General features: G+C 44.1%; 1 protein-coding gene across 3 annotated transcripts in view; it reads right to left on the bottom strand.

Annotated features, from left to right (window-relative positions):
- The window catches only part of LOC126475138 (coenzyme Q-binding protein COQ10 homolog A, mitochondrial), a 97312-nt gene that overhangs the window by 58681 nt on the left and 12808 nt on the right, over positions 1 to 25823 (bottom strand). For all 3 annotated transcript variants that reach the window (XM_050102742.1, XM_050102743.1, XM_050102745.1), the window contains exon 3: positions 1819 to 1960. In XM_050102742.1, the coding sequence (XP_049958699.1) occupies positions 1819 to 1960 (142 nt within the window). The remainder of the gene's footprint in view (positions 1 to 1818; positions 1961 to 25823) is intronic.

The following is a 25823-nucleotide window of genomic DNA, read 5'->3' as shown; positions in this document are numbered from 1 at the left end:
TCTCTGTTGTGATCTAGCTAGTGTCCTTGGAACCCAACAGGCAGTCTTCCTCAACTATCTGTTATATACTGTATTTAAGTGAATCTAATGTACCATAAAATGTAATGCAAACCCTAATTTTAAAAAGTATAATCATAAAAGAAAGAGTTTGTTGGCGCATCAATGGTAGGCTATTTTACGCAATGTATGTACACGCTGGCTATCAGTACAACAATTTTTAAGTTACTCATTGTTAGGTGACAGTTTTTGTTAAGAAGAATGTCTGATTTGACTGCCTATTTGACATGTAAATGTACCATAAATTACAGATGTTACTCATGGTTATTCATTCATAATTGATGGCATCATTGGCTGAGTGTACAGCAGAAATATATTCATTTCCTTGTCTCCCATCAGCCTCACTGTCATTCCAGAGCACATAATCTTCACTGCCATCTACCTCTCAGGGGCTCAGCATTTGTTTGCTGAGTATGGGCTTGGCTACCTGGGGTTCCTGAGGTGGGTACTGTTAAGCACCACCAGTCCTCTGTCACCGTAAGCTTGGTCATACTTCAATGACCACCATGTGGCGCAGCAGTGGAATGTTGTGTGTTTTGGAGAATGGGGATCTTGGCTCCACCGCCCGGACTGCGAGGAAGGTACCCACCTCTCTCTCTCTCTCTCTCTCTCTCTCTCTCTCTCTCTCTCACCCTCAACCTCAAGGTGTGCTAGGTGGTGAGTGGCTGTTGAGGGGAAACAGTCTTTAGCGAGCAATCTCTGGGGCACCTGCCGCACCCCAGTCTAATCAGGCTTGCTCAGGCATGCAGGGCTCTGCTTGGGTCAATGGTTGTTTCCCTAGAGTCTTGTGGGATCCTTATGGAGCTGTCTCATGGAACTACTACTCCTGACAATGGGTGTACTGTCAGGCAACATCTACACCCACTCCTCAAAGAGAGCTCGGTTGGTCAGTCCTCCCAAAAAGAAGTCTCAGAGTAATAGGTCATTAGTGTGCCATAACACTTTCATTGTAATCAAGCGAAATGGGGGAAGCTTTGAGAAGATATCCCCTTTCTATATTAACAAGGCATTGGAAGGTATTGCTGGGTCTCTGAAAAGTCAAACGACTACGTGATGGAACACTTTTGGTTGAAACTGCTAATTCCACCCAAATATCTAAGCTTCTGGGATGTAAGGCCGTAGGTGACTATCCAATCGAGGCTGAATTGCACAACACCCTGAACTATAGTAAGGGTGGGGTTACCTGCTCTGATATAATGGGATGGATCCCGTGGAGTTGCGTGAAGAGTGGAAGAATGTGGGTGTCACGGAGGTGCAGAATTATATGAGGAGAGTCAATGGCAAATTGGAAAAATCGGCAATGTTTATTCTAACGTTTAGTACTCCCGAATAACTGGAACATATCCTTGCCTGCTATATCCGCCTTAAGGTCCGCCCATTTGTTCCTAACCCCATGCAATGCTATAAATGTCAAAGATTTGGCCATACCACTACGGGATGTAACGGGAAGGCTACGTGTGGCAATTGTGGAGGCTCCGCTCACGAGCCAGGGACTTCTTGTACACTTCCTCTGAAATATGTTAACTGCTCTGGGGATCACCCAGTGTGGAGCAGAAAGTGTGGGGTTTACAACGAAGAAAAGAAAATTCAAGAGTTGAAAGTACAGAGACACATACCCTATGGTGAAGCTAAAAAGGCTTACAAAGCCATGCAACCACTGGTTTTTGCATCAGCCCTTAAAACACCGATAGCTAAGTGTGATGCCTTCGCATAAAGTCGGACCACAGATTCAAGTATGAGCACATGCACTTGTCACTGTACCTGTGGGGGAAGCACTCCACTTGCAACTGATGTCGCTCGGAAGCCGTCAACAGTAGACTTGCCACCTAAGTCACGCCACATACCATTCCCCAACTTCAGAAGCCATCTAAGCCATCCCAGCAACCCAGGCAGCCTCCTCCTCCTGTCAGTAAAGAAAAACATCCTTCTAAAAGTAGTTCTAAGTCCAAGAAAGCAGTAGGTAAGCCTTCGGATCGACGAGTGCTCTCCTTTTCTTATGGCGACTATGCTCTTGAAGATATGGACTTCCAATCGGAGGAACTAGAGAATGCGGAACCGGCCAACGTTCCCCCTGACCTCCCCGGTAAATTACTGCCTCTGAAAGGAAAGAACCATCATCGCTAACCAATGGCTTCCATAGGGACTTCTGTGTTGCAGTGGACTTTGAATGGATATCGCTCACATTTGGAAGAATTGCAGCTGCTGGTCCAGGATAAACCCCTTCTGCATCTGCTTACAAGAAACGCATCTTAAAATCACAGACACACCTACATTATGGGGCTACCACATATACAGGAAAGATGATACTCCTGTAGGCAGGGCTAAAGGTGGAGTAGCTAGTTTTCTTGATGACAGATACTACTCCTCTCCTGTCCCTCTTACCATGACCATCCAAGCAATTGCTGTGAAAGTTCTTTCACCAGTTACTATCGCAGTGTGTTCTTTGTACCTGCCCCCCCCCCCCCCCCCCCCTGCCCACCATGACGCTTTGGATGCAGACGCACTGGCAGACCTCTTCCAGGCACTCACGTGCACATTCCTTCTTGTGGGGGGACTTCAGTGCCCACAATGTGCTGTGGGGCTCGGCTACTACTTGCACCAGGGGTCGGCCAATTGAGCGACTCAGCCATTCTGAGGATATATGCCGTCTAAACACGGGTCAGATGACTCACTTTTCCACAGCTACAGGGTCTTTTTCAGCTATTGATCTTTACTTTTGTTCCTCAGCTATTGCAGATTCAGTTCAGAGGGAAGTGGCTCCAGATTTACATTCTAGTGGCGTCTGCCGCCTAGGACAGTGGCCAGCAGGAGACCACGCAGGTGGATGATACAAAAGGCAAATTGATTACAGTACAGTCGATAGGCTATTTTTGAATAAAAAGATTATGCACAAGAGGCAGTGGCCCATGTCACTCATAAGATCCAAAGGGCTGCCACAGAGTCCATCCCCAGGTCTAGTAACCACCTCGAACAACAGCCTGTACCTTGGTGGAATGATGACTGTCGATTAGCAATCAGGGCCAAATGGACAGCTCTTCGGAATTTCAAACGTTGTCGAACTACAGACAATCTTCAGGTCTGCGAGAGCATGTGCAAGGTGAGTGATCAAAGAATGGAAGAGGGCTTCCTAGAGGGAATTCACGACTACCATTAATTAGTTCACTTAAGCTGCGCACGTTTGGGAATCAATAAGACTGATTTCAGGCAAGGGTAGTCCACATCTCCTTACAGCCTTGTCAAATAATGGGGTCTTGGTGGACACGCCAGAAGAGATGGCTCACGTTTTAGCTGAACACTTCTTTATTGTTACTACATCATCCAGACAAGCTCCCACGTTCAGGTATTCCTTATGACTGCAGATAAGTGGAAGCTCTATTTCTCCTCGCATAATGAGGGAGTCTACAACCTTCCATTCTCCGTGTGGAAACTGGAATCAGCTTTATCTGCAGCCAGAGACACTGCTCCAGGACCTGATGACATTCATTTACCATGCTTCGTCATCTGTGCCCTGAAGCGAAAGGTCAGCTCCTCTCTTGTTTCAATCAGATTTGGTTTGATGGACAGTACCCCATAACTTGGAAGGAGGCAATCTTAATTCCATTCTGGAAACCAGGTAAGGACCGTAGCACCCCTAACAGTTATCGAAGTGTTGCCCTTACTAGTTGTTTGGGTAAGACTCTTGAACGCATGTCAACTGCTGCCTCGTCTGGCTGCTCTAGTCCTGAGATTACCTGAGCTGCTCCCAGTGTGGTTTCAGGCACTACTGTTCCCCTCTTGACAACTTAATTGTACTGGAGACGGCAATACAGGAGTCCTCCTTATGTCGAAACCATTTAGTTTGTGTGTTTTTTGACCTTGAAAAAGCATATGACACTACTTTGATGTACAACATCCTTCGCCAACTTCATGAATGGGAACTAAGTGGACTCCTGCCGCTTGTGATCCAATCATTTCTCGAGGACAAGCGTTTTCATTATCGCATTGGTGTTGCCATGTCTGATTGCTATGTTCAGGAGAATGGTGTGCCCCAGGGCAATGTCCTCAATGTCACATTGTTGGCCATCGCTATCAATGGCATTTCCTCTGCAGCCAGGAGCTCTGTCAAATGCTTCTTGTTTGTGCATCACTTTGCAATCTTTCTCTTCCTCTGATCTTACGACGATGATGAGGCAGCTATAACTGACCATTAGGAGACTGCAAACCTGGGCCCAGACAACTGCTTGTTTGTTCTCCCGTGAGAAGACTGTGTGTGTCACTTTTTAATCGTGCTTGTCGGAGATTTAACCAACCAGAGCTTACAATGGGGGACCATATTTTACTTTTTCAAGACAAAGTACACTTTTTTGGGATTATTATTTCACTCGTTATTAACATGGCTCCCACACCTGAAAGACCTAAGAACAAAGGGCTTCCGGTTGTTGAACATTTTGAAATGCCTTGGCGGAAAAACATGGGGAGCTGACAGGTCCCACCCCGTACAGTTTTATAGGGAATTGGTTCGATCACACTTAAGACTATGGCAGCATGGTCTATGGATTGGCCCGTCCTTCCTACCTCTGGATGTTAGATGCTGTCCACTATGTGGGCATTCGGATATTGACTGGAGCCTTTTGGACCAGCCCAGTTTATTGGCTGGGGAACCACCACTCTGGATTCTGTGACTTATCCTTTTGGCTCGACAGGCGATGAAAATCTCAGCATCACCCCAGTCATTGGCTTTTAGTTCAGTGATTCAACCCCCCTTCGAATGACTGTTCAGGAATCGGCCCTAAGCGACCCAGCCATTTGGTATATGTGCTACGGACTGCCTCAAGGATCTGGATATCTCTGGCATGAAAATACACACACAGGGACGGAACGCACTGCTGCCTTGGTGTCTTCGGAGGCCCAAAGTGATTTTAAGCTTGACGCAGTACCCGAAAAATTGTACTCCAGATATGGTTTTTGTTTTCGCCTATTTTAAGTATCGTTATTTATACAGATGGATCCCAGCAGGGGAATGCTCTCGGTTGTTCTGTGGTTTTCCCTCATCGGGGTTTTAAAGTACGTCTTCCAGAACAATTTACAAATTATGAATCAGAGTTATACGGCATTCTACTGGCACTGAAGAGAGTTCACAGACATCACCGTATGAGTTTTCTTGTCTGTTCCGACTCGTAGTGCACTGCAAGTGCTTCACCAGACGTATCCGGTAGACCCACTGATTCAGCTCATCCATGATTGCTTACAGTGGCCCCAACGCCGTGTCAGGGTGGTGGTCTTTTGCTGGGTACCTGGCCACGTTGGGATACAGGGTAACGACATGGCTGATAAAGCTGCCAAGGAAGCATGATGGGATGGTGCTGTCCATCAATATCTCATCCCGTTGCAAGCTATTATCTCATTTTCTGACAGATGCATCATGCTTCAGTGGGAGACTGAATGGTTGCAGGTGTCGGACAACAAACTGTGGTCGCTCAAACCGACCACAAAAGCTTGGTGGTCTACGTGTCAGCCTCGCCGCTGGAAGGAGGTTTTGCTTACCATACAGCACATCGGGCATAGCCCTATCACACATGGCTTCCTCCTCCAGGGGGAGGATCCACCTTTCTGTGAAGTTTGTGGTGCACTGCTTTCAGTTCAGCTTATTGTGGCTACGTGTGTCCTGTATACTGATATTAGGGCAGCCCTTGGTCTCGCTGGAGATCTGCCCACCGTCCTTGCAGAAACAGATACCAGTGTTAACAGAGTGGTGAAATTTTGTGAACTATCAGGCCTCATCCCTAAACTGGTGGGGAAGGGTGGCAGACTTTAGTACGTTATAAACTGCTCTGCATGAGATTTCATGTTGACTTTTCGTCAGGGCACTGATGACTGAGATGTCGAGCACCCCCTCAATCCAACTCATCATCATCACTGCCATCTACAGTATTTAAAATACAGATTTTTTGAATGATTTTATGATCATTGATGCTTTTCCAGGCAGCAGAAACCCAGTGTGCCATTTCATAGTTTGATTTGCAAAACCATTTTTTTTTACTGAATGTAACCTTAGAAATGTTTATTTGTACTAATGTCAGAGGTTGAAACACAGAAGTCATTCCTCCAGGAATAGTTAGGTTACCGGCTAGGTTGTGGATCTTTTTTGTCATCAGTGAGCTGACCATGAAATGCATTAAGACAAAACATTGATGGCAGTTTGGAAAGCTCACCAGGTGAGAGTTCCCATATGTTTTGGTGCTGATCAAGCACAAAAGTCTGTTATCCATTCCTTCTATCGACTTTGAACAATGTCGACAGGAAGCAACTTTTCATTTTAAAGAATCTTGGGCTTGTTTTTCGCTTGAATATTGAGAAAGGGGAAGTTTGTGCCCATCTGCTGTGATTGCAAGAATCACAGTTGTGTGTTGTTTCTCACACCCTGATGTTTTGGTGGTAACTTCTTTTGTCCCCTTCTCATCAGTCGTGCAATTATGGGGCACAGCAAATCTCACCATCATTGCCTATTTGGCCCATCGAAAAATTATTCTTCTTTTGAAGTGTAATGACACTGCTGAAAATGGTGAAGTTTTTACTCAAAATCTTGTGTAAGCTATCGTCATACTGTCGTAAGGTGTCACAGAGATAAGCCTGCCCTTTTCATAAAGTGATCTACTCATTTGTGGCTAGCATTAAACTCTTGCCTCAGTATATTAAGACGTGCAGCCACCTCTTTTGCATTGGTTCTTATGGTGTCACTAGCAGTGGTGGATACAGACGTGTGGTCTGAGGCGCCTTGTCACGGTCCGTGCATCTCCCCCCATCAGAGGTTCGAGTCCTCCCTCGGGCATGGGTGTGCATGTTGCCCATAGCGTAAGTTAGTTTAAGTTAAATTAAGTAGTGTGTACGCTTAGGGACTGATGACCACAGAAATTTGGTCCCATAAGACCTTACAACAAATTCCAAAAACATGCAGATACAGAAAAACCATAAGCAGGGGACCCTAAAGATATCTTGAGCTACCTTTACTTTTACTGTAATAAAAAATAATCAAGTTTGAGAAAGTTTTATTTAAACTGATTATACACGTATTTAAGGGAAGCAGCGACTCTGCTTCCCTTATATATGTGGCTCGGTTGTTATGAGAACATTTGCTGCCAAAATGTTTGCTTCCACGCTTTTATGGAATGTGAACAAATACATGTGTGAAAGTGACAAGCCAATATACCTTACGACATAATATAAGGGCAAGTTTCCAATGAAGTCATCCAGCAGTTTATGTGTGTGGAACTTTTAGTGTTGATTCCGTTCCTTTCTAGTGCATCTGATACAGGGCCTATATAGTAACAATGCATTTTTAGGAATCTTCTTGGAAGTCACTATTACTGGAGATATCTGCATTAATAGTTTCCCATACCTAACTCGTATTATGAGAGACTTGCAGCCACCTCTTTTTAGTGGCGGATACAGAAAATATTTTTACTGAGAAATTACTATGAATCACTATTATTAATACTTCAGTCAACTGATCAATCTCACTCTTGACTAATCTTCACACTTGCACTTGCTGCAACTAGGACTTTTTACTTATTCATTCTTCAGTCTTAATATTCCTGCTTCTGAATGTAAACTAGCTACCTATTCCACGAATAGTCCGTATTTATAACAATACGTATCGAAGGTTCTCTGTACAAGAGAACAGTAGAATATTCGCCATTTTTCTCCAACAAATGCCTGACAGAATACCGCATCACAATCACTAGAATGGCGGTGACTTTTCTCGTAGGTATGTGTTAGCTATCTATGTCCCAGACAGAAGCACATAAAATACAATGACATGGATGCACATGCTACACAGGAAAGTACAACTACTTGACAACTCGATTCAGTCGAGTCGACTGGCGAAAAAAACGAACGAATAGCGTGCAGAATGACTGGCAGGGACGGTGGGTGGCAATGTGGACGGCCCCGCAAGGAGGGGGTGACACTTCGCTCTCAGCTTCAGTCTGTGATGGCTTGGGTTACACAGCTTGAGGCTGCAGTGGATGGGCACCACTGTTGTGGGGCAGCCATGGGGATCCAATGGATGTCCAGCATGTACGAGTCATCCGATCAGTCCTCACCGGTGGTCAACCCAGTTACTGCTCTTACTGAGTTTGACCCCTCACCTGTGGTAGAGTGGGAGGTCGCCCCAGGGCGAAGCAGGTGGCAAAAGACTTCCCAGGCGGCTGCACCTAAGGCCTCCCCGGTTTGTCTGACAAACAGGTTCCAGGTGCTGCCTGTGGCTGACACTGTCGATGAGCCAGATGCTGTGGCCTGTCCTGTTTCAGAGGAAACCACTCAGCCTGCAAGATCCGGGCAATCACAGAGGGTGGGGTTATTGGTAGTTGGAAGCTCCAATGTTAGGCACATTATGGGACCCCTTAGGGACTTGGCTGACAAAAAGGGAAAGAAAACCAATGTGCACTCCGTGTGCATACTGGGTGGAGTCACTCCAGATGTGGAAAGGGTCCTCCCGGATGCCATGAATAGCACAGGGTGCAGCCAACTGCAGGTGGTTGCTCTCGTTGGTACAAATGATGTGTGTCACTTTCGATCAGAAGAGATTATCTCTGGTTTCAAGCAGCTAACAGAAATAGTAAAGGCTGTCAGTCTTGCTTGCAAGATGAAAGCAGAGCTGACTATGAGCCGAGTGGAAGGTCTGAATCAGAGGCTCAGATGGTTCTGCAACCATGTAGGCTGCAGATTCCTCGACTTGCACCAAAGGGTGGTTGGGTTTCGGGTTCCGCTGAATAGGTCAGGTGTCCACTATATGCAAAAGGCGGCTACATGGGTAACAGGGGCTATGTGGCATGGACTGGGCGGTTTTTTAGGTTAGAGGGTCTCTGGAAAACTCAAGAAAGGCTTCAGTCACAAAGGATGCAGGCTGAACACAGGAAGAATGTAGCTACAGGAACCATAGGTATAACAGTTGTAAATTGTTGTAGCTGTGTTGGGAAAATACCAGAGCTCCAAGCACTAACAGAAAGCACTGATGCTCAAATAGTTATAGGCACTGAAAGCTGGCTAAAGCCGGATGTAAGCTCGGCCGAAATTTTTGTGAAGAATGTAATGGTGTTCAGAAACGATAGGCTAAACACAGTTAGCAGTGGCGTGTTTGTTGCTGTTAGAAGTAGTTTAACTAGTCATGAAATTGAAGTATACTTCCTGTCGTTTAGTATGGGCAGAGGTCATTGTTGGCAACTGGAATAAAATAATAATAGGATCCTTTTACCGACCTCCCAATTCAGATGATACAGTTGCTGAAAGGTTGAAAAAAGACTTGAGCTTGATTTCAAACACATACCCGACTCATACGGTAATAGTTGATGGTGACTTTAATTTACCCTCGATCTGTTAGCAAAAATACATGTTTAATTCTGGAGGTACGCATAAAATATCATCTGAAATCGCATTGTCTGAAAATTATTTTGAGCATGCGAATAGTAAATGGTTGTGAAAACACACTTGACCTCATAGCAACAAATAATCTTGAGTTAATAACGAGCATCAAAACCGATACAGGGTTTAGTGAACACAGGGTTGTCGTAGCGAGATTGAATATTGTAATTCCCAAATCCTCCAAAAATAAGCGAAAACTATTCTCTTAGCTCCTTCCTGAGAGACAATCTCCACTCATTCCAAATTAATAATATAAGTGTAGACCAGATGTGACTTGAATTCAAAGAGATAGTATCGGAAGCAATTGAGAGATTTATACCAAATACATTTACAAATGACAGAGCTGATCCTCCTTGGTACACAAAATGGGTTAGAACACTGTTGCAAAAACAACGAAGCAAACATGCCAAATTTAAACAGATGTAAAATCCCCAAGACTGGCGATCTTTTACAGAAGCTCCATATTTAATGCGGACTTCAATGCGAGATGCTTATAACAGTTTCCACAATGAAACTTTGTCTCGAAACCTGGCAGAAAATCCAAAGAGATTCTGGTCATATGTGAAGCAAGAAATTCATCGATTTACAAGAACACAGGCATAAGATAAAAAATGAGGACTCTTATGATAGGACCCAGCATCCAAAGAAATTTCATTGTAGAGGTAAGGTTCTGTTGTTTGATGAGAGTGTGCGACAAGGCAGATCACATAAGTTACACATACAATGACGAGGTCCATACACTGTGGTATGAACAAAGGGGCCTAATGTTGTAATCTATCTGAAATTAAATAAAAATATTGTGGTTCATGCTAACAGACTGAAAGAGTTTTTCTAGTTGATGTCATGTTGCATGAATGCAGAACACATGTGCCATCTTAACATAGGAAAAATTTAGAAGGCACAAAGTCTTATTGGGCAGTTGGCATGGCATGAATCCCATATAAAGAAACAAGGACTCTTAAATTTGTAGGCATATTTAAAAAAGCAACGGGGGCAACAGAACAGCAGTGAAAGCAATTAAGTTTTCTAGAAAGTATTCAGAGTGCAAAGGAGATGCCACAGGAAGGGCACTGGTTTGGGTGTTGGCCAGAAATGTTACGTAGACTCACAAGGTATCATATGAGCTCGCATGGAGAGCTGCAGTGCATTGGCAGTGACCATATGTGGTTACGTAGGACCCTCCAGGGTGGTGACCAGAGACGTCAATGTGGAAGGGGCGATGCATTCTGCTGCACAGATAAAAGGTGAGAGTGGCATGGTCCGTGAGGGAGTTCAATACAGGCAGCAGTCCAGGAGGGACTTCTGTGTTGGTCAGGCCTGGCACCTGGACTTGTAATATTCGCTCCAGCTTCTGCCCGTGCTCATACTTAGCTGCCTACATCCTTCCGTCAGATTCTGCAATCAGGAGTAGTGTACTTTAATTCAAATCATTATCCAATTCTTGCTCAGACAAGCAATTATAGATTGTAGTTAATCAAGTCTTGTCTTTGTTCAATTATTTCCCAACGAAGTTCCATAACTCTTTTAAACAATCAGTTAGTGATCTCCACATTAGCTGACTGGATGGACCTTCTCCAGTCTCGTTTGTCATTGAGTGTCTAGGCCAATCACTGGATGAAACATAACTTCAACAACTGCTTCACACAAATACCAGAATTTCTTAATTCTACAGGTGGAAACTCTTCCTGTAATATATCCTTCATTCCCCTAACCCACACCCCACTTCAACCTACACTTATCCCTTTTCCCATCCACTCCTGTCACTTTCCATGCTCTCTCTCCAACCTTACATATGACTTCTATCCCACCAGCATGCCTGCCGTCTCTCGACCAACCTTTGCACAGCCTCCTGATGTTGCTCTCTATCCTGTCCCCACCATATTCCTGAACACTTCATCAGGAAACACTAGCATCTTCCCCTACCTTTACCCTGGTAATCCTCCCCCTCCCTACCCCATGCCTCTTCTGAGCCAGCACTACTTAACACCAGCCGAGATTGGTGCTTACCTCAGATGCAGTCGAGCTGTAGCACCCAGGAGACACCATTTAAGGCTGCAGGTATAAACCATTTTAAGTGAAATCTCTGCAGTTCTTTCCAGCTAATTACCTATTTGCCATGATATAAAGGCTTTCCAATTCAGTGAATTATGTATAATGTGAACTACTTACTACTTAGACATGGAGGACCTCTTTCCCAACTGCTACTGTTGCTGCTGCTTATATCATGAATGCATCTCTTCTTTACATATAAAAAAATTGAAGTCCCCTGCTCTCTTTAGTCGGTACGCTCAGGTTAATGTCAGGAACTACTGTAGGGATTCTGATTTATGAGGAAGGTTTGTGTATCTCATTTAAAAAACATTCCATGTGAATTGGCTAAACTATGAAGAACTTAAGTCAGCTGTCACTGTGAAAACTATGCTATTGCCAGCTAGTGGGGAATGCCAGAACGCTCAGCATTGGCTTCTGCTGCCTGATCGAGTGTGACCATTTCACCTTCATCACTGGCAACAGTTCTCTGCTCGCTCTGAGATGCCATTGTCACAGTTGTGTGAATCTGTCCATATATGTTCATGGATCAAGTTGATGATGTTCAGTGCAGACATGAAATGCCATCTAAGTCACAGCACGCATCAGGCCTTTGAGTCATACAGAACTGTGATCACCAAAACCTACACATGAGCCACTGCAGGGATATTAATAGGTTTTCAGAGATACACACACTGATTCATGACATACTGGGCAGCACTGTATATCACAACTTTCATCATTGCGACAACATATCAGTCCAATTGCTGATTATACACTCCTGGAAATTGAAATAAGAACACCGTGAATTCATTGTCCCAGGAAGGGGAAACTTTATTGACACATTTCTGGGGTCAGATACATCACATGATCACACTGACAGAACCACAGGCACATAGACACAGGCAACAGAGCATGCACAATGTCGGCACTAGTACAGTGTATATCCACCTTTCGCAGCAATGCAGGCTGCTATTCTCCCATGGAGACGATCGTAGAGATGCTGGATGTAGTCCTGTGGAACGGCTTGCCATGCCATTTCCACCTGGCGCCTCAGTTGGACCAGCGTTCGTGCTGGACGTGCAGACCGCGTGAGACGACGCTTCATCCAGTCCCAAACATGCTCAATGGGGGACAGATCCGGAGATCTTGCTGGCCAGGGTAGTTGACTTACACCTTCTAGAGCACGTTGGGTGGCACAGGATACATGCGGACGTGCATTGTCCTGTTGGAACAGCAAGTTCCCTTGCCGGTCTAGGAATGGTAGAACGATGGGTTCGATGACGGTTTGGATGTACCGTGCACTATTCAGTGTCCCCTCGGCGATCACCAGTGGTGTACGGCCAGTGTAGGAGATCGCTCCCCACACCATGATGCCGGGTGTTGGCCCTGTGTGCCTCGGTCGTATGCAGTCCTGATTGTGGCGCTCACCTGCACGGCGCCAATCACGCATACGACCATCATTGGCACCAAGGCAGAAGCGACTCTCATCGCTGAAGACGACACGTCTCCATTCGTCCCTCCATTCACGCCTGACGCGACACCACTGGAGGCGTGCTGCACGATGTTGGGGCGTGAGCGGAAGACGGCCTAACGGTGTGCGGGACCGTAGCCCAGCTTCATGGAGACAGTTGCGAATGGTCCTCGCCGATACCCCAGGAGCAACAGTGTCCCTAATTTGCTGGGAAGTGGTGGTGCGGTCCCCTATGGCACTGCGTAAGATCCTACGGTCTTGGCGTGCATCCGTGCGTCGCTGTGGTCCAGTCCCAGGTCGACGGGCACGTGCACCTTCCGCCGACCACTGGCGACAACATCGATGTACTGTGGAGACCTCACGCCCCACGTGTTGAGCAATTCGGCGGTACGTCCACCCGGCCTCCCGCATGCCCACTATACGCCCTCGCTCAAAGTCCGTCAACTGCACATACGGTTCACGTCCACGCTGTCGCGGCATGCTACCAGTGTTAAAGACTGCGATGGAGCTCCGTATGCCACGGCAAACTGGCTGACACTGACGGCGGTGGTGCACAAATGCTGCGCAGCTAGCGCCATTCGACGGCCAACTCCGCGGTTCCTGGTGTGTCCGCTGTGCCGTGCGTGTGATCATTGCTTGTACAGCCCTCTCGCAGTGTCCGGAGCAAGTATGGTGGGTCTGACACACCGGTGTCAATGTGTTCTTTTTTCCATTTCCAGGAGTGTATATGGAACACACATTTGTGCCTCCTGAGAATTTTCCTAATGTGAACTGCTTCAGTTGCCGAACATTGTTTTCTGAACTTTAATCATAACTCTATGCACTGCCCCATCAACAAAATCACCGCTACGCCAGACAGTTTGTTCAGTCATAGATACCTAGTGCTACCATGCGGAGCAGGGGCAGGTCACTGATACAAGTATATATAAAGGCAGGGTGAAAAGCTCATGGCATACTATGCAGTTAGCGTTCACATCTATTAAATATACTGGTACATGATGTGTAATGATATGCCCATTGTCATCTGCTGAGTTGTATTTTTTAATGCAGCTTTTTAGTCTTGTGTGTTTTGTCCAAACAGACACACTTGGTTATTATCATAAAATATTTTGTGAGTGATGTATGCGTCTACCACTTGATGCTAAAACAAAATAGCAGTTGAAGCAGTAAATGAAAATTGGTAGCTCTGCATAAAAAGTGTCTTAGGAAAGTAAAACAATTGGTGATTATTATAGTTGGCTTTTAGACCAGCAGGATGAAAAAAATCCTGTGAAGAGATCTGCATTGCACAAAAAGAAAGTCATCTTTCCTCAAGACACAAAGAGTCTTTAGCAATTGGAAAACTGGGGAAATAACTGGGATACTCCAACTGTTTGCCAAATTAGAAAGCCTCTGTTGGCCACTTATTTCCACATATAAATAAATTTGTGGCTGAGGAATTTTCAGAATCCAATGAATAAGTAATGACAACTGTAAATGGATGTTTTGCAGATCTTCCAGAATTTCACTTCATGGATTGAACATATTCACTGAATAAATGTTGAACAAAGTGTATTGACCCACAGAGGGCTATTTTGCACTAGGCAACAGTAGACAGAATGTTACTGAGAAACTGGAGAATCCAGAAGAAATACAGCAAATTAACTTCCGGGTATTACTTTACTGGCATCGAATAATTAACTTGTGGCAATATAGTGATTATAACTCTGACGGACAAACGTCTCTGCCCTGTGCAGTAGAATGAACATATCTGTGACAGTGAGTATGTGACAGACCTCTGACTCGTGTAGACCATGATGTAATTCTGTCCAGCTAATAAAGTAAGGATTTGTCTGCCACACTCCATGTACCATTTATTATGTATGCACTCCCACTAGTACCCACTTCTTACATTGGTAACTCCTCTACCACGTCGTGTCAAGATTTTGTGCAAATCCGCTGCGCCAGTCGGGTATTCAACAAAGCTGCCATTGTTCACCGCATTGCCTCAATGCGTCAATGAAGGTACTGAGTATATTTCGCAAACAGTGCCATGATGTGATGCAAACATTCCATGTGACAATTTACAAAGTAATGTTCGACCTAGACTAAAGGAACTTCAGTGTAGTGATTTAGACAGAAACAGTGCCAAGTGGAGTAACGAACAATGGCACCCTGTTTATCCTGTAAATCTTCTGTTTGAGCTACTGTACCTACCAATGGACTTCCAAACCTTTCACTGACTTTTTGAGTGATATTTTCCAGCCGCAATGCTTTACCAATGCTCCTAACAGCGACTTTCCCACGCATCAACAATGGTATCTGTCAACTGCTCCTGCAGTTGTCTACTGCTTTGACATACGGACTGCAAAATATGATGACCAATCCCTCAACAGTGTCGGAGTCTCATGTCACAAATATTTCCACACTATTTGTTCCACTCAGGAGTGATCCCAGTGCAATGAACAGTGATACCACACTTGTTCCAGATTCACCTCTGATGCAAAATACTGTGTTTAGCCTAACTCCTGCCACACACATTGCATCTCAAGCCTCTCAGGTGCATTCTGCATACAGTGCTCAGCAGGCCTGAGCTTTTGTAGTATTCACCACTTCATGTTCCATCTACGTTGTGGCAACCCACGTCTGACACCACATCCACACCAGCCGTGCTGCATGCTTTTGACCACTCGTACACCACCCACTGAGGCAGGATGCATCCATTGATTGACTGAGCATTATATATTCCGTGCCTGCCACATCGGATTTTGAGACACACAGCACCGCGCTTCCACGACACCCTCATGAGTATGGTACTTCACCCAAACCCTATGCTCCATACACTGTGATGTCCACACCATCGTGTCACGAGCTTCTGCGTTACTGCCAGACAAGCACTTCCAAGAGATGCAGCAACCACATACTACATGCTCCAACACGCCGTGCTGGCCACGTTGGTTAACGCCATCCTCTGGTTGGTCCCATGTGTACAGCCCATGGGCAGTCTCCACACCATCCAGCATCATTTTAAACTGCCCCAATTCTGTACCAACCTTCCAGCAGTATGGTTTGCTCTATGCAAGTGCTTGATGTCTGCCCATGGGATCGTCGATGATGGCACATGATTTATGAGCTTACTCGACCACCACGGCAATGATGCAGACATTCCTGGCACCACCCACTCACAAGTACGAGGTGACTGAGGTTTTGCTGCTCCAGAGCTTCTCACACTTCCTGGAACAGCAACTACACGTAGTTAGCAGATTGATCTTACGTTGGTGCCTGACCGGACACTTTGGACACTGTGGATTTTGAAACTTCCCACACAGATCCATATCACAATGCTGTCACATGCAGATGACCCCCTTGATGACAGATTTCACCTCATGGACTGAATTCATGCCCTGGCGCAGCATTGTACTCTCATCAACAGTTACTCTGATGTTGGCAAGACCATTCCTCTGCTCGACTACAAGGCAACCGAGGCTTATTGACTACTACTGAGCTGGCCCGAGATCCACCATCACTGCCTCTGCTCTGCGCAGCTGCAACACATTCAAGGTCAGCCAACTCTGGCTAACTGGCACACTGCGCGACCTTAACAGTGCTGATCAACAACAATTGCTGAATGGTACAGAGAACACGCTCATCTGCCCGGCCTGCTGCCCCCATAACACTATTTACGGACATCAATCAGAGAACAACTCCAGCTGAGTGATACTGTTGGTTCCATAGCAGATTTTGACAAGAGTCCAGCAACTGCAGAGGGTCTTGTGCTTACCCTAACGAGCACAGCGGCCTACAATAGGCACACCAGACCACTCTACAACCACAAGATGCCTTAATCAACCATACCCGTACAGCTCTGTTACCTCACGTGACCCTTCTGGCAGCTCATGCTAATTCCTTTACACCCATTTGATGCAAACCTACTTCCTCATCGACACGGGCCCTGATGTCAGCACCCTCCTACCAACTCGAGCGCCAACTACTCTCTCGCCATCATTGCTCCAATTACGTGCCGCAAATGATATGACCTGAATCAGTTTGAACTTGGGGGTGGAGGGTAACATGCCAAGATGTATGAGCCAGCCCTGGGAGCAAACTTTCTGCATCACTACCACATGCCTCCTGACCTCGTCCATGGCTTGTTATTAAGCCATGATAGTCAGCAGACAACCATTGGAGTTATCAGTGAACTTCTCCTGGGTATTCCTGTCCACCTTCCATCTCTTCATCACAGGGAGATACACCACTGCACTTCTTCGTAATGTGCTCAGTGAACTTTGCTCTCTGATGTCCAACTATTCTTCGTTACGCACCGCAGATTACATCATGAGATTTAATAACATGGATCTTCGGTAGGCAGCACACTGCAGCATCGCCACACTGCAAAGCACAACCTTGCTGTCCTACAATGTTCACAACAGCCACACCAAATGTCTGCCTCTTCAGAGGATGCCATCATGCTTGCAGCACCTATCTGCAAGGAATCTGAACAGGTTAGTTAAGGGCTGTATCAAACTTCAGTGCACGATTCTGACAGTGACCCTGCTCTACAACACGGTGTGTTCTCGGCCACAGATGTGCGCCCTACTATCAGGCCAAATTCAGTTTGTGCTGGTACTGTACCTTGCATAAACACTACACCCAGCCTGCCTACCTGATGTAGACCTCGACACCTCCCTCCCCATAAATTTAGAACAGTGAAGGCCGCCATGGACAAACTAATGGGGGCAGGCATTCTCCACCCATCAGTTAGTCCCTGGGTATCGCTATAAAGCTCATTTTAAAGAAAGACAAACTGTGGAACCTGTGTGGCTCAACCACCGAACTATTTTAGACAGTTGCCCAGTCTTTAACTACAGGACTTCACTCAAATGTTGGCTGACCTAAAATATTCAGCATTGTTGACAGTACAATAGCGTACTTCCAGATTTCTAGGCCAGAAGAGGACATACCGAAGACAGACTCTGAGTTTTTGTAAATGCATTACGGATTAAAAAACACTGTTTTGTCCAGTCCACCATTTTTTATGCCTACATAGACGTCGTCATCTTTATATTCTCACCGTCAGTGGAAGAGCATGAGGCTCACTTACAACAAGTCCTCAAGATACTAACTGCCTGTGGGGTCATCATTAATGAAGACAAATGTCAGTTAAGGTAAGCCCGCATGACATTCATTAGCCACCACATAAACACCTCAGGTGTCACCTGACACCAGAGAAGACCATCTAGATACGACACTTGCTACAACCAGCCACCTACCAAAAGTTGTGCAGATTTTTAGGCGTCATAAATCTCTGGAGGAGACAGCCCACATGCACCTGAGCCTCTCCTTCCTTTGACTGAAGTCCTGTGCGGGAAGAATACCGGGGGGAAAATGCTTCCTTGAGTGGGCACATCCTATGCAACCCGTCTTTGGTAAAAATCAACAATGACTTATTGCATTTGACTACATTGGCTCATCCTCTTCTGAAGCCCACCTTACAACAATAGGGAACACAGGTGACCTCTCTGTTAGTGCCATGTTACAATAGGGGATACCCAGCATTCCCCAGCCTCTGCAGTTTTTCTCTCATAAACTTTCAGACATGCACCAGAAGTGGTCAACCTTTGACTATGAGCTACTCGCCATATATGAGGCCGTCCACTACTCTAGAGAAGAGATAGAGGGCAGACTTCTTACTGTTTAGACGGATCACTGTCCCCTGGCTGATGCATTATGCAACTTGTGTGTGGACACCTTCCCCAGATGTTTTCAATACCTCGATTTCATATCACAGTTCAAAACCGGTGTGCGTTATGTCGTCGTCCACCAGGCTTGATTACAACCAGATTGTCAAGGTGCAAGACTCAGATCAAGACCTACAGAACCTCCTTTGTGACCCAGACACAGGTTTCAAACTTGAGCAACATACCTTCCCTGGTTTCACCAAACCAGTTTGGTCTGATGTGTCTTGTGACTGGCTCTGACTAATTAACCTGAAACCTTTTCACAAGTGAATCTTTGATCTCATCCACAATCTCGCACACCATGGGTACGGCCCTCTGTATGTTTAGTGACAACGTTTCATGTGGCCCCGTGTGCAGCAAGACTGCGCCACATGGGCCAGAGAGTACATCCCATGCCAACCGAGCAAAGCAAGCCATCACACTCAGCCCCCTTCGAAAATCCCCAATTCCCAAGGGGAGGTTTCAACATGTGCACATCAACAAAACAGGACCACTTCGAATCTCAGATGAACAGTGATATATTATATCACTGATTGATAGAATTATGTGGTGGGTGGAGTCCACATCTACTGCTGATACACCCACCAAGACTGTTGCCAAAATTTTCATGAACACATGGATTGCACGTTTCGGCAGCTCTGTGTCGCTCACTACTGACCATGCTGTCAATTTGAGTCCTCTCTATTCAAAGAGCTGTGTCATCTTTGCAGCTGCCACCATTTCCATACAATCATGTATCACCCGCAGTCGAACAGTCTCGTTGAAAGATGGCACCGCACATAAAAAGCAGCAATAATGTGCTATCCTGAAACATGGACAGAAGCCTTTCCTTGGGTGTTGCTTGATGTCTGCACCACCCATAAGGAAGACCTTAATACATCTTTAGCCGAGATCCTGTAAAGCAAGACATTATTTCATCATACATGCTGAATCCCCCACCAATCATAATCTGCCAGATCTTGTCGCCCATGTCAGTTGCCACATACAGAACCTGCATACATCCTGTCCCTCCCAACCACACCACAGGTCTTCTTCCATAGGGAACTGTCCATCTGCTCACATGTGATGCTGTGTGTTGATGTGAGACTGGTCCTGCACCCACCATTCGTAGGCCCTCCTAAAGTAATTACTCATGGCACAAACACATTCGACATTATGATTGGGAGCAAACAATAGAGTGTCTGTTAATAGACTGAAGCCACCTTGGCCCATTGCTGAACAGTCTACATAGCTGCCGTCTAGCCCTGCACCTGACCAACCATCCTCTACCCCTTTCACAATGCAGCTCAATCTCTCTGACTTTCTCCCTTAAGATGTATCTGTGACGCTGATCAATGAATACCTGGTCATCTTCACACAGTACAAAGACAAGATCTGGGGCCAGCACAATTTTGCTCCGGTACCACTGCACCTTGCCTTTACTGGCCAACATGAACTCGATGAAACTGACATTCCGACTCACTACCAACAGCTCCCTCATCATAACCGTCCCAGTTTATGGCATGGCTGTCCCACCTACAGCTGAGACTAGAGTTACACTGTCTGCCACTCCACCCTCTACACCCACTGCCAAGGCTGCTAGCGATGATAGCACACCAGTACCAGTTACTTCCGCCTATGGATGTGCCCTCCGGCCTCCTGCAGCTCTAGAGACTACGAGATCTCAGCCATCATGGTAGACATTGACCCACCACAGATCAACGTCCTTGCAACTCTTCCCTTCACCTGTGCCCTGCATTATGGAGGTGGCGGGAGCTCTGTGGCAACTATACATTGCCACTGACTGACACAATAAACATTGCTGCCCTGTGCAGTACAGTGAATAGAAATATGTGACAGTATGTGATAAACCTCTGACTGGTGTAGACCATGATGTAATCCTGTCCAGCAAATAAAGTAAGGATTTGTCTGCCACACTCTGTGTACTGTTTATTACCTATGCACTCCTGCTGGTACCACATTTCCTATAAACGCAGCAAAATCCTTTCCAGTTAAAGAATATTATTGTGTTTCTTGGGTAGTGCATGTGGTTTAACACCAGCTTCGGAAGACCCATATAAACATCAGACATGCAACCTACAAGGTGAGGCTTCATGATCAACGCCAACTTGTCAGCTAGCATTTGCAGAACACAGTAGTACTCGTAAATGGCAAACTCTAATATTTAGCAATTGCAAATTCCCGGATAGAACAATATATAAAGTAAGGGAAAGGCAACCACTCTCATGTAGCAGACCAACGTGAGGTGCGTGGACACAAGTAACAGAAAACATTGTTCACATGTAAGATGGCACCAGGCGCGGACTGTAGAGTCACATCGCTCGCAAAAATGAATAAAATTAACAGTGCATTGTGTAAGAAGTGCCAAAAACATGTAGTTAAAGGAATTGTGTGCATTGAATGTCATTTCTGGTTAAATGGAAAGTGCACCACACTATGTCTGAAATTTGTTAGTGACAATTTACAGTTGTCATGTTCTGGCTGTTTAGAGCATGAAAACTGACATTTAGCTTCACCAGTGAAGTCAAAAAATGAAATTATAAAAGAGCTATTAAGTGATAGAGATGTTATGAAAAGTGCGATATGATTATTGATGGAAGAAAGTAAAGACCTTAAGTGTCAAGACAACTATAGTTATTTGAATGCACAGTGTCTGTACCTTCAAAAGAACAGACACCAAGCAGATCCAGCAGCTGTGACACACTATATGTATATTGTAGGCAGAACGCTGCTATCAGCTGCAGCGGGACATTAAGCAGAAAAAGCGGCAATGAGTGAAAATGTGTACTGGTCCAGGATTCAAACCCAGGATCTCCTGCTTACTAGGCACGTGCGGTAACCACTGCGCCATCCAGGACACAGTGTTATCGCAACTGAACGGACTATCTCAGTACTCCTCACGGCTGATCCACACTCCCACCGAGAGCCACCTATCCGCAATCCCTGTCAGTTATACTCGAGATCGCTACATAGAGATTCCCACTGGAAGTCAGACGTATTTGTGCATTCACAATGAAGAAAGTGGATCCATTGCTCAGTCAAGCTTATCAATTATTTGAATGTGCAGTGTCTGTTCCTTCAAAAGAACAAACACCATACAGATCCAGCAACAGCCAATTAGCTTTTATTACAAAATATTCTGTTGACTACGAAGTTTAATTCAAATGACTATACTCTCGAAAATCATTTTTAGAAGTCTGGTACGTTAATACATGATTTGAAAGAATTGGTTTTTAATATTGAAGAAACTGATGTAGTGTGCAGTTTGTTAATAACAATTGCTCCAGAATATGAAGTTGTTATTACAGCTCTGGAAACGAAACCAAAGCTCAGTTTAAATATATTTGTTATGGATGTGGGAAACCAGATCATATTGAGACACAATGCAAACCTAATTTGTCGTAAACATAACAATTCTGCAAAAGTAGCAAATAATGAGCAAGAAATAGATGGAAAGGAAAATAATTTTTCTTCCTCATATGTTACTATAAGTTTTCCAAGTGGCAAAGCAGAGCAATTTCTAGACTAGAGGGCAGTCTAACATCTTAACATTTAGTTAATGAATCTGTTCCTTTGGTGAATGTCAAGGAACTGGAAAATCTAATAGGCATAAAGGCTGCAACAACTGATACATTTTTTCTAGGTCAATAAGGTTGGAAAAGTTGATGTTGAAAGCATTGTTTGTGGAAAGAAATTTCACACAAAAATTAAAAACTACCTCGTAGTGTCAGGTTGACTAAATAATTTGTTAGTGAGTAAACTAGAAATGGGTGGAAACTGCATTGTTTTTCATTACAAATTCATGGGTCCCATTCGAAAGGGTGATAGAGTTATAGCTGTAGCTCACAGAAAACATTCAGGGATACTGTACCCTGTTTCTTTTGATGGAATGAAAAATATAGTAACTGTCACTGATGGTTATACTTCTTATACAGCTTATACTGTTCAATCAAAATCTGGTAAAATTTTACTTACGGCGGCGGTGGCAGCAGCAGCAGCAGCAGCAGCAGCAGCAGCAGCAGCATAGTTTGCTGATGTTGGTAACAACTGGCCACGAAGTAAATAATTAATCCTGTCCATGCTCTATGGTTGACAGATTCTTGTATGTACCCTTGTCCACTCAGTAAATTAATTATATAAAATGAACATGTCATAACAAAACACTTGCATTAATATGAATGTCATGTAATTCCAAGAATTCAATGATCACTTCCAACGTTAGCACACTATGCCACTGCTGCCATAAGTAAAATTTAATCTTAAAATCAGCAGATTTAGATTTGACAATGGTTGTGAATACATAAATGAAAAGGCTTGTTGTATACTTCTCGGATGCAAACTTGACTAGCACTTTTGCTCAAAAGCTGTATTGGCAACTGTTTTTATCATTAATCATAGTCCTGCTTCAACTTTAGATGGAGATAGTTGAGCAATGCTATGATATAGAAGGAAGCCAAATTTGGAGAAACTGTGTATGTCTGGATGTTGCATACTTCCACATCCCAAATGAACTATTGACAAATAAGTTTGATACCAGGTCATTAATATGTTTCATTACTGCACATTGTCCCAATGGTTACAGATTATGGTGTCCCAAAAAACACAAGATTGTATTTAGAATAGATACAATTTTTGAAGAAGATACATTTCTATTTGAAGGTGAAAGTAATGATGATTGGATCTTAAAGGAGACTGTTCAAATGGACAACATAATACAAAACAAAGCAGAAAATCTACGACACCAGAATGAAACTGAAAGAAAACCGGAAAACAGTTGAAGCTAATTCAAGAGCCCATGACTTCAAAAGAAGTGAGGAAGCAAAACCTCTGAAGAAAAGCAATAGAATAGCAAAGAAACCTAGATCCTTGGTGTATTATGCAGTATTAGCCTTGAATGCAGAAGCATTTGTTGAAAACTTACCCCATAATTTTGAAGAGTGGACAAAAGCAAAAAAGGAAGAACTGGACTTAGTGTCACCTAATGGAACTTGGGCTTGTGCACCAATTCCAGCAAATAAGAGAGCCAGTGACAGTAAGTGTTCAAAGTAAAAGGAGATGCACCTGGAAATACTGAAGCATATAAGGCACTTTTAGTTATTAAAGGTTGTGCTGAGGTAAAAGGATATGACTATGTTGATACGTATGCTCCAGTTTCTCAGCTCGTATCGGGAACATGATTTGTTTATGGGACAAATGGAAGTACAAAAAAGCATTCTTGCATCATGAAGTTAAAGTTCCTCAAGATGTAAAGCTTAAGGAAGGACTTGTATGTAAACTCAATAAAGCTTTATATGGACTTGGAATTCTATATTTGACAATTTTATTAAGGAAATTTGGTTTTAACAAGTTGACAGGAATATATGTTGAAAGCACTGATTATAATAATAATTTGCTACTTTATGCAGATGATAATTGCTGTGAATCATAAAAGCTAAATCTTCAATATTAAGAACAAGTTAAAATTTCAAATGCGAGAACTTGGAGACCCAAAATTATTCCCTGAAATAAATATGAGGTGGTCCGATGGCAAAATGTTTGCTAGTCAACGTACTTATCTGGGAAAGATTCAATCTGGATGACTGCAAACCAGTCCTTTTGAGTACAGCATTAGTAGGGTGCAGCTTGAGACAGTCACTTACTAAATATCTATGTGCAACATTTCAAAGTGATAGAAATGGAATGGCCACATCAGGTTGGTGAGATGGAAGGCAAATGCTCGACTTCAATTTATTGGGAGAAGTTTGGGAAAGTATCTCATCCACAGAGAAGATGGCCTGTAGAACACTAGTGCGACCAATTCTTGAGTACTGTCCTAATGCTTGGGATCCCCATAAGGTCAGGTTGTAGGCAGACATCGAAACAATTCAGAGGGATGCTGCTGGAACTGTCACCGTTAGGTTCGATCAGAGTGCATGCATTATGGAGATGCTTTGTGAAATGAAATGGGATTCCCTGGGGGAAAGAAAATGCTCTTCCTGCAAGGCATTATTGCTCAAATTTAGAGAACTGGATTTCGTGTAAGGAAGATAAGATGCGAGAAATTAGGGCTTGTGAGGGACTTCTAGACAGTCCTTTTTCTATCGCTCTATTTTCAAGTGGAACAGGCAACAAAATGACTTGCAGTGGTACAAAGTACCCTCAGCCATTCACCGTATGGAGGTTCATGGACTATGGGTGTAGATGTAGATTTCCCTGTAAAACACCAATGGAAGTCAAACTCAGTATATATGCTTGTGGTGACATGGTTAAAAATAAACCATAAAGAGAATTAATACATTATTTGATGCATGCAATGACAGCTACAAGACCAGAAATAAGTGCATCAGTTAACTATTTTAGTAGGTAACACAATAAAGCAACAGATTTCCACTGTAAAGATTTGAAACAATTTCTTTGGTACATGAAAGAAACACTAGATGTTAAGCTGCCCTATAAAAAGGGAAATACAAGTGCTATTTTCTGTTATGTTGATACTGACTGGGGCAGTGAAGACACAAGATCTACAGCAGGATACATACAATTAACGAAACAAGGAGACAGAATGTTTCTCACTATCTTCAACAGAAGCAGAATATATCACCTATTTAAATATTTGTGAAAACCCCACTAGTTGATGACGATGATCAGTCATGTATATGTCAATTATATAAGTGCAAATGTAGTCAATTGAAGCATGTGGATATTAATTACAGTTTTGTACCTCAGCTGTATAATGGAGGACACCTGAGTGTTAAGTACATTAGCTCTGAAGAACAAGTGGGGGATGTTTTAACGAAAGCAACTACGAGTGTACAATTCAGTAGGCTGTGTCTGAAAATGGGGGATACTGAAATTTGCAGATACTTAATCAATTTATTAAACTGGTGGGAAGGGGGCAACTCTGTAAGGAACTCCTGACAAACTACTGGCTCTGCTTTTCACTTTCTTTAGTAAGTTTGTCCTTTGACTCTCCCATAAACATGACAGATTTGTAATTTCCCCACATTGCATCACTGTGTGAAATCTTTAACTGATATTTTTGTATCACCTTCCCCAATACACTATGAACTACAGCTTCCAGGGTAGCTTACTTCCTTGCTCGATTATCAAGGATAAAATAGTTGACTTTAAAGCAATTACTTTTCATACTTGACATGTTTGCACTGCCT

Source organism: Schistocerca serialis, chromosome 4 (assembly GCF_023864345.2).
Source record: "Schistocerca serialis cubense isolate TAMUIC-IGC-003099 chromosome 4, iqSchSeri2.2, whole genome shotgun sequence".
In the NCBI taxonomy this organism is placed as follows: Eukaryota; Metazoa; Arthropoda; class Insecta; order Orthoptera; family Acrididae; genus Schistocerca; species Schistocerca serialis.
Note: the sequence above shows the minus strand (reverse complement) of the source record. Positions and strands in the feature narration are given on the sequence as shown.